Source organism: Manis javanica, chromosome 4 (genome assembly GCF_040802235.1).
Source record: "Manis javanica isolate MJ-LG chromosome 4, MJ_LKY, whole genome shotgun sequence".
Classification (NCBI taxonomy): domain Eukaryota; kingdom Metazoa; phylum Chordata; class Mammalia; order Pholidota; family Manidae; genus Manis; species Manis javanica.
Window position 1 is genome coordinate 114,655,925 of NC_133159.1, and position 10,314 is coordinate 114,666,238.

At 45.5% G+C, this 10,314-nt stretch overlaps 1 protein-coding gene across 1 annotated transcript in view; it reads left to right on the forward strand.

Annotated features, from left to right (window-relative positions):
• The window catches only part of GID4 (GID complex subunit 4 homolog), a 36,202-nt gene extending 26,635 nt beyond the window's left edge, over window positions 1–9,567 (forward strand). Inside the window, exons 4-6 of the mRNA XM_017666745.3 lie at window positions 2,012–2,113; window positions 3,689–3,819; window positions 6,522–9,567. Of these exons, the coding sequence (XP_017522234.1) occupies window positions 2,012–2,113; window positions 3,689–3,819; window positions 6,522–6,585 (297 nt within the window). The 3' untranslated portion in view covers window positions 6,586–9,567. The remainder of the gene's footprint in view (window positions 1–2,011; window positions 2,114–3,688; window positions 3,820–6,521) is intronic.
• Window positions 9,568–10,314: the final 747 nt, after the last annotated feature.

The following is a 10,314-nucleotide window of genomic DNA, read 5'->3' on the forward strand; positions in this document are numbered from 1 at the left end:
GGGGCTAAATGTCTGATAAAATTCAGTGGTGAAGCCATCTGGTCCGGCGGTTTTGTTCTTAGGTAGTTTTTTGATTACCAATTCAATTTCGTTGCTGCTAATTGGTCTGTTGAGATTTTCTTTCTCTTCCTGGGTCAGTCTTGGAGGTTGTATCTTTCTAGAAAGTTCTCCATTTCTTCTAGATTATCCAATTTGTTAGCATATAATTTTTCATAATATTCTCTAATAATTCTTTATATTTCTGTGGTGTCCGTAGTGATTTTTCCTTTCTCATTTCTGATTCTGTTTATGTGTGTAGATTCTCTCTTTTTCTTGATGAGTCTGGCTAGGGGTTTATCTATTTTGTTTATTGTCTCAAAGAACCAGCTCCTGGTTTCATTAATTCTTTCTATTGTTTTATTCTTCTCAATTTTATTTGTTTCTTCTCTGGTCTTTATCATGTCCCTCCTTCTGCTGACTTGGGGCCTCATTTGTTCTTCTTCTAGTTTCATTAACTGTGAGTTTAGACTGTTCATTTGGGATTGTTCTTTCTTGAGACAGGCCTGTATTGCAATATATTTTCCTCTTAGCATGGCCTTCACTGCATCCCACAGAAGTTGGGGTGTTGAGCTGTTGTTTTCATTTGTTTCCAGCTGCTTGGATTTCTTATCATTTATATGTTCACTAGAGGAGCACTTCAGTCTCCTTGAGTGACTTTTCCTTTGCACCCACAGTTGGCTCTCTGGCACAAGATGCTTAGTTTTCAGCCTGTTTCAGTAAGCCTTCCTCACCAAGCTTAATTTCTAGCTTTTGATTTAAAGTGAGACTTGTGACCCTTCCCTTCACTTGTACACGTAGAGGCCATTGTACAGTCATTAGCTCACCTGATTTCAATGTTGTTGTGTCTCTGAATATGGAGGCGCGAGGAGAGAAGAGATATGGGGGTAATGGCCAGTCAGTGGAGCAGTCAGTACACACACAATTATCAATGAAGTTGCCATCAGCGCAGTTCATGGCATCCCAAAACAGTTAAAATAGTGACATCAAAGATCGCTGATCACAGACACCATAACAAATGTAATGGTAATGAAAAAGTTTGAAATACAGTGAGAATTACCAAGTGTGACACAAAGACACTGAGGAGCAAATGCTGTTGGAAAAATGGTGGCAGCAGACTTTCTGGATGCAAAGTTGCCACAAACCTTCACTTTGTACAAAATTCAGTATCTGCAAAGCACGATAAAGTGCCATAAAACAAGGGGTGCCAGTAAACTTCGCACATGGCAGTATTTTCCCATGGTGAACTGGAATCAGACATTGTATTTCACTCTCAAGTTTTCAGTGGTGATACTTAAAGTTTGTATGATGGTGTACAGTAAAGTCAAGGTTCCATACACTTAATCTACTTAGAATAAAAATATCTGAATATTTGAATATATAAAAAATATTAAAATACCTTGAATAGAATAAAAACATGACAAATTCTGAGTTAATACCTCAGTATCTTAAATTTTTATTCAAGATATTTCTAGACTCCTTTTTTAAAAATTGAACCATATATGCCTGTTTCTACTTAATTAGCCAGCCCCCAACACCATGTGGTGCCAGAGGACTGTGCTTTATGAAGCCCTCCCGCCTCAGCCCGACAGGCTGCCTCTGAATCATCGTGTATGGCAAAGGCCACTGTTGCCTTTGTCGCAGAGACCTTCTGCTTCACGGTTCCTGGCTTTGTCTGCCTGTGGTAAGGTGCTCTGAGAAGAGGCCCCTGGAACTGCATCAGTTCCCACTCTGGGGCCTCTCCTCGGGCCCTGACCCACAGGCAGAATCAGCCCTGTAGCACCCTGGCTGGAGTCCAGTGTGAGCGCCCTGGGGATGGCCAGAGGCCCTCCTTCTGGCCCTTGGCCTTCCGTTCCGCTCTGTGCCGCATCCACCAACAATAGGCCTGTGAACAGGCGACTACACCTGGTAGACGAGGTAGTTCCCACCCAGCCTTTCCCTCCATTGATTCTCATACTCTATTTTTTGCTTTCAGGGAAAGTTTCTGGCTTTTTATCAGTATGCAAAATCATTTAATTCAGATGACTTTGACTACGAAGAGCTGAAGAGCGGGGACTATGTCTTCATGAGGTGGAAGGTAGGGGCCTGCCCCCAGGCGCTCTTCTGGCTGCCAGTGCCTGCTCCCCACATCCAGTGCTCGGCACAGTCTGCTTTCTTTACCCACTCATGAAAACCAGGCACAGCTCTGGGGCGCTGGTTAGCTGCTGACTTTCCCAGAGGTGCCTCTCTGGTGACACTGCTTCGTGGGTAGAGGAATCCATGCCTGGGGTGGTCACCCTCTCTCTGTGCTGTTGCTTGTGTCTCTCCTTTTCCCCTCCCCACCCCAGAACCCCTCTGCCCCTCGAGGTTGTCATCCCAAGTGTTCTGCGGCCTTGGGAGAGCCAAACTCAGCTGTCTTTCCCCCATCCTTAGCTGCAGGCTGTGATGCCTCTGGGACTCCCCTCACCGCATCCTTACCCAGGGCCCAAGGCAGTCTCAGCTCCCCGGGTTCCCTCCAGCTCTGGAAACGAGAGCCTGGGAGCGGAATTTGGGGTTTCCACCCATCAGCTCTCAGAGACCTCCATTTGGTTGGCTTTGGCCCAAGAAATTATTTTTGCTCCCTGCTTAGACAGCATGATATTTAGTGTGGAGCAGCCGCAGCGTAACAAAACCATAAAGCAAGTTTGTGAGATCACTCTGTGAGCATACACCCACCTCCAGCCCGGGTCCCCAGTCTGTAGGAAAAAGCTGTTTTATCTTGAAATCTTGCTAGTTTTCATACAGATGAATATTTTAGATTAGTCATTCTCAATATTTACTTCATATAGCTAATAATGTTGGGGAGGGTGGGGGTCACCACTCTTCCAGGAGACAAATGCTAAATCCTGCTCTTGTGAGCTTGTCATCAAGTAGGATATATGCCAACTAAATAACCTGTTAGAGGAAGTATCTTGTAAGGTTCTAATTTAAAAATAAGTTTTAAAAACTGTAATTTTGGAAGCTGAGGAAAGGGTAGAAGAGTGTCTTAAAAAACCAGTGGAGTTGTTTTCTCTCCAAAGAATTTCTCAGCATGATTCACCTTTAGCAGGCCTCCTAGAGCCCTGCGGCCTCTGGCCTTATCTCCCCAGGGGTGCAGGTACCAAGATGCAGCCTTTCATCTTGGCTCTAGACAGAGATTCAATCTTGCCCCTCCTAAAGGGTGTGATCAAGAACAGTACTGGTGTGAGCGCAGCTGATGAGGTGTAGAGCTCTTGATGGGGTAGGATGGGGGCTAGTGGGGACCAATCTGCCCTCAGAATGATCCACAGGCCAGCAGAAGGGTCCCACTGTTGTAGAGGTGATCAGGAACCTAGTGGCAGTTTTGGGGTGGAGCAGAAACTTACTCTTCCCAGGTCATTGTGTCTGTGGGCTCTGAAAGGTGGGCAGGTATTGATTCATTATGACATAAGTAGACCATGGTACCTTCTCTTAGTTGCTGATCTAGTGAGCTCTAGACATGGTTTGCCGTGTTAGTATCTAGAATGCTCCAGTGGCATGTGCATGCTGTTATCAAATCAGGTTGAAACACAGTCACCATCACCCAGCAAGTCTGGGCTAGACCATGTGGACCTTGAACTGCCTTAATGTGGCTGGCACATGCCAACTATTACTGACTACCTCCATCTGTGTGCAGGAACAGTTCCTGGTCCCGGACCACACAATCAAAGACATCAGTGGTGCTTCCTTTGCCGGGTTCTACTACATCTGCTTCCAGAAGTCAGCAGCCTCCATCGAGGGCTACTACTACCACAGGAGTTCAGAATGGTAAGGTGCCCCAGGGCAGGGGAGGCTTGCTACCCTCTGGCTCTTCCTTGGCTCACCAAATCCAAAAGAAAATCTCTCCAGCTGTCTCCACTTAGATTTCATGCTGTGTGTGCATGCTGAGGGCCTCCTTCCTATCCACAGAGCAGCATAAATGAGATGAAATCAAGTGCTAGATAACAGAGCTCCTTGCTAGTTGCTTTGCAGAGATACTATGTTTTCAGCAATGTTTATCTCAGTCTTGCTGGTTTTGTATTTATTCCTCCCAAATTTAATCAGTAACTAGAATGTAAGATCTACCTGTTGGCAGTGTGAATTTTGCTGTCAGCAGCCTTTTAAATTCTGTGGTCACATTTCTTAGATCCTGGACCCCATGCCCTGGGTTACCTGGGGGCCCTCGGTAGCGGACGGCTTGGCCCTGTGTCCCATCCCAGGTGCAGGACTAAATGCTGCCCCGAGGGCTGGGTTTTGTTACCCTTTTGGGGACTCTCCTGACTCCTTGCTGCTTTTTTTAAGGTGAACCATATCATAAAATACCTGGTTTCCTCTCTGAATGTAGAAACATCATTTCTGTTCTGATTTTTCACACTTTGCTATCTTGTGAGTGATGCTGCCCTGAGAGGCGGATTCTTGTTTGGTGGCAGAGCGATGCCCACAAACAGACAGCCATGGGCTTGGTGTGGCCTCGGCTCCTCTGAGAGCTGCAGGCCCTAGGGCTGCAGTGATTTTTCTGGTTTCAAGTAGTTTTTAAAACTTTTCATGTCCTTTTAAAAATATTTATTGAGAATAATTCACATACCATACAATCCACCTGCTTTAAAGTGTACGAGTCAGTAGTTTTTCAGTATTGCTAGAGTTGTGCAGCTATCACCACAATCAATTTTAGAATATTTAATCACCCCACGAAGAAACCCTGTACCTCTTAGTCATCACCCTCAACTCCCCATCTCCTTCCAGTGCAAGGCAAAACACTAATCTACTTTATGTAGAGCTTTGCTTATTTTGGGTATTTTATATACATAGAATCCCACACTCTGTGGCTTTTGGATCAGGCATCTTTCACTTAGCATAATGCTTAAAGGCTCAGCCATGTTGTAGCCTGTATTCATACTTTGTTTTTATTGCTGAATAATTTTCCACTGTATGGATGTACAGTGGCCCCTCTTATCTACAGTTTCACTCTCCATGGTTTCAGTTGCCCGCAGTCAACTGTGGTGCAGAAGCAGGTGACCTTCCTGACATGAGGTCAGTAGTAGTCTAACACTGTGTCCCAGTGCCTGCATCCCTCGCCTCACTCCACCTCACCACGCAGACACATCATCATCTCACACCTTCACTAGAAGGGTGAGTGCAGCACATGCTTTGAGAGAGAGGGAGAGACCACATTCACATAGCTTTTATTATGTATTATAATTGTTCTGTTTATCATTAGTTAATATTAATCTCTTACTATGCCTAATTCATAAATTCATTGGTATGTATGGATAGGAAAAAACATAGTATATGTAGGGTTTGGTACTATCCACAGTTTCAGGCATCCGTTCTGTGGGTCTTGGACTGTATATCGCACAGGTAAGAAGGCTTGCTGCAGCACATTTTATTTATCCGTTCATCAGTTGGTAGACAGTTGGGTTGTGTCCACCTTTGGCTCTTGTGAATAACGCTTCTGTGGCCTGGGTGTACAAGTATCTGTTTGAATCTCTGCTTTCAGTTCTTTCAGCTTTATACCTAGGAGTGGAATTGCTGGCTCATATCGTGGTTCTGTGTTTAACTTTTTGAGGAGCTGCCAAACTTTCCCACAGCAGCTGCACCATTTTCCATCCCCACCAGTGGTGCACAAGGGTCCTGATTTCTCCAGTTTCTCCACATCCTCCCAAACACTTGTTACCGTCATAGCTATCCCAGTGGATATGAAGGGGCATCTCGTGGTTTTGATTTGCATATTCTGATGGGTAGTGCATAATCCTTTCTTGATGACTTTTCTTGTTAAGAAATAAACTGCTTTTCCCTGTGTTCCTCCTCAGTCCCATGCAAGACACGTAAGGGGAAAGTCAGTATAGCTCGGTCGACTCTCATCATTCCCAAGGGTCATCCCACACGTGCATTGTCCCAGCCACTGTTTCTCCTGCATCTGCTTGACTCCGAGGAGCCCTTGCCAGTGGGGTACAAACAGACCCCTCAGGGCTCTCTGATGTTCTCCAAGTCTCAGCCTTGTCTAGGGAAGTGAGAATATGAAAGTGAATTTCAGGTTGGCTGTAAAGTTATCTTGTCCATGCTCTCTTTGGATCTGTGAGAATTAGTATTTGCTTGTGTTGCCCATGAAGTTCTGAGGCTATCATGGCCTGATGTTTCAGAGGGAGTGAGATGCTGAACATTGGAGAAATGCAGGGGGAGAAGAGGCCCAGGGCTTCCATCCACATCTCCCAGAGCTTAACTCAGCCCTCCTTATAGAAGACATGCTATAGTTGCTTTCATGGTTAGAGCAGAAGGCCTTAAAACAGCTTATCTTATGCATTGTTCAGGAGGATTAACTGAAGAAAAAGAAATAAAACCGAAGTCAGTTCACCTGAAGAAGTCTGAGATGAGTCTGTACTCCAGTCCGAGGGTGTAGTTGTCAGGTGCCCCGGGCGGGTGTGCCCTTAAACACCCTCTGTCTGGTTTTCAGGATGCTCAGGCTGCTTCCCATTTCTGTCTTCCCACTGCAGGTATCAGTCACTCAACCTAACTCATGTTCCTGAACACAGTGCACCCATCTATGAGTTCCGGTGACAGCGGTTCAGAACAGCAACCAAATAAAACTGAACTTGGCAAAAAAAGAACTTTGCCAAGAAAATTGTGTACCTGCCAGAAGCAGGAGAACATGTGTTCCTGTTTCTTCATGAGCAGACTCGCATCAGAAGCATGAATGTTAGCCCACAGAATCCAAGGAGCATGGCTGACCAGCAGGGCAGGTGGGGGGAGTGGTCCTGGTTCTTCCTCTTTCTCCCTGGCGGTCTGTCTTAATCTGTTTTCAAGCTACCTTAAATGCACTTTTCTCCTTGCACAGCTAACTTCAGTATCGCTGAAATGCCCACTCCTGCCTCCAGCTGACTAGAGAGAGTCATTGCCCCACCCTGCCCTGTCATCCACAGCCTTGGTGCTCAGTGGTCCCCACCTAGGCACCTCCCCCACAGTTGCTTGGTCTGGTAGCTCAAGAGAAGGCAGAGCCTGTCCACACGAGCCCCCTGGAGCTCTGTGCAGGGAGTTGGCGAGCTGCAGCAACAATCGCCAGTGAAATGCCAGGTGGAGGCTGATTGCTTAACAGGGTCCCCGCCACCACCTAGCCCTGCAGTGCGCACGCCAAGCTAATCAGTAGCTGGCAGGTTCCCTGGGCTTGCCATCGGGGATCACTAAATTTAAGGCTTCCAGATCCCTGACAGGAACAGAGCTAGTCCTGCTTACTCAGCATGTTTGCTCCAAACTTTTGAACTTGAGGGCAATACTAAACTTTAAAAAAAGTTTTTTTATTACAAAATTATTTTTATGGTCCCTTTAACAAGGACCTTATGGCAAATGCACAATTATTCAGAATTACATTTTATCGTTTTCACATTGAAAACAGCAAATGTTGACTTAGTAATTTTTATACCTATATCTATATGTAAATGTATATTTAATCAACCAGCAGTTTGAAACTAGTCATCCTAGTACAAAAGCTCTGCGGCATTGCATAAATTCTAGTGCTAAACGCGAGGACTGTTTTGGGGCCGGTTTAGCGTTTGTACCTCCTCCTTTTGCTACTCAGAATGGCAGTGCTTTGTGGCGGCCTTTTCCATCAGGCAGAAGGGGCCATCATTCTCCCAAAGTGACTCTGAGATGTTGGGATGAGGGAGGGGCGGGAACATGAACACGCTCAAATAACTCAAGGCTCATGTGCCAAAGTGTGTGTGTGTGTGTGTGTGTGTGTGTGTGTGTGTGTGGTTTTTCTGTTTTTCTGTTGTTTTTTTTAATGTTTTAAAAGCTTAATAGGTTGTCACCAGTTGTAGCCCACAGATAATACGGGCAGGGTTTTGGGGGACTTGGCATTTTCTGGTGGTTTACAGGACTTACTCAGCATGCAAGAAGGAAGCTTTAACAACAAAATAGCATCATAAACCACGGGAGCAAAGCAAGCCAGAGTTCCATACCCACGGGCAGTGTGAGAAAGCACACGGCCCTGCATTGAGATGAATGGTGGGGAAAAATTTATTCTTAAGAAATGACTTCCTTGAACAACATACATACTGTGTGTTACTGAAATTGAATTTTAGGGGAAGCCTTAAAAAGGAGCAGTGTTTGGGGTAGAAGTCAGTGGGCACTGTGACCCCAGAGATATATAGTCCAAGGCTTTGTACAGAGGTGTGACCAACCCTCTAGTAAAGTCCAGCCCTCATTGTCCCAGTGACTGCAGTGGGAAAGTGACTCATGTCCATTCTGAGAGATGAGTCAGAAATGATTTCATGATTTTAAAACTCCAAAAGGCAACAGAGTGGCTGGCTCTGGTCAAAGCCAGCTGCTTTCCAAGTAATGAGACGCCACTCACTGTGGCTCCAACTGGCGGGTGTCACATTAGAGCAAGGGAGACGGCGGGACTATGCTGGCCGGCTCTCCAGCACAGCCTTCCCGTTTCACATCAGTGCGGCTCTCGGCAGGCCCCCAGACAACACCAGGAGTTTCCCCCAGTGCTTGCAGGGTCTTGTATGCTTGGCTCTGAGAGGTCTGTAAGCGTGTCAGCTGGGCAGAGGAAGACGTTGGCCAACATTGCTGGGATGAGGTAGCCAGGTGGGTCAGCTTCCATTCCTTCCCTTTTTACTGTGTAATGAAGTGCACCAGTGGGGGAAAAAGAAGAAATGGCACCTCTTCTAGATGTTTCAGACACATCTGTGGTGATTTGTTTGCCTAGAAATCTGCCTGTTGCAGACAGGGAAGGGATTATTTTCCACCTCCTCTTAGTAATTCCCAATTGACATTGGAACTTTGGAGATCATCCTCATCTGTGGTCTTTCCTGAATCTTCTCAGTGGTTTACATGCCTCTGGTACTATGTGCAATATTTTTGGTTGACACTTGTACTCATCATTAAGAAATCAGTGCAGGTTGCAGATTTTCTGTTGTCTTCCTCCACCCCAAACAAACCTGCCATGTGATGCTAAGGATTTGACTGTTCTTACCCCACCGCTCAGAAAGCTTCCATTCTGCCGTCCTGGCCTCAGCTCTCCCCTTTGCTGGAATTGCCCCTTCCCACCAACCCTTATAAACTTCACAGCATTTTAGCTGCAGCCCAAAAGCAACTAAGCAATGCCTGATATGAAGCAGAAAGTCCATCTGTGTGCTGGTTCTGTTGGTGATGTGGAAGTCACAAACTCCAGGAGAGCAAAGGGGCTTTTCAATGTCTTTTGCTTTCACAAACAGGGAATTTATATTCTAAGGCCTTGAATTGATTTTTTTTCCTCATTAAATAGTCTGATAAGCTAATTTTTAAAAAGAATTGCCATTAAGGATGTTGCATTGTGGTTTAAAATTACTAACAAGTTCTGGGAAAGAAAAATACTTGATTTTGAATCTTACATGTTTTTAAGAATTAGATTTGAATGGGCGCAAAGTAGAAATATTTTGTTTCTTTAGGGAGGACATGTGGAAAGAGTTTGAGGATTTGGGATGGGAGCAGTATTTTGCAGAGCTATCAATGTCCAAATAATTTTTAAAAATAATAATAAAGGTATTTAAGCAGTGAGTGTGTCCTATTTCTAAATCAAAATGGTTCCAATAGAAGAAATCAGCCTCCTGTCTGGCTCTGTGGCTGTGGAGGTTTCCAGGCCACTGAGACCCAAGGCCCCTGTAGGCTGCAAATGGCTGATGCTCACTCTGGGGAACAGTCACAGTACAGTGTCCCTGCCCCCTCCTCATTCTGAAGCTGTCAGCTGCTCAACGCTTATATTGGAGCTCCATTTTGTTAATTTCTATATTCAGAAATTATATTGGAGCTCCATTTTGTTAATTTCTATATTCGGAAATGTGGAAGCATTTTTCTGCATGTGTGCAAGATTTATACTTTTATTTAACACAGAAAACACACAAATGGAACTATCTGTTCACTGATTCTCAGTCTGTTGCCAGCACAGGCCATGTGGACAGAGACTGGTCCCTGGAGGAAATGTCTGAGCCCCAAAACACCTAGGCTCCTGAGTGGGTGCACCAGGACCGGCCTGGAGCCAGATGCCAGCTCAGTGGCGAGTACCGGCCCTTCATTTCTCTGCACCCTGTGGTGGGTCCTACCCCAGCCCATTACACTTGGTGTTGGTTTTGACCAACCACTCTAACCAGCATGCCAGAACACCGTGCTCTCTTGTTAGCACTGGGTTCAGGTATCCCCGCCCTAGGCAGTGCCAAGGAGCACAGCTGGAAACACCATTGAACTGTTGAGGAAATATTTCTAGCATTAAAAAGGTTTAAATTTTGAGCAAGTTGAAATGCTAATGGA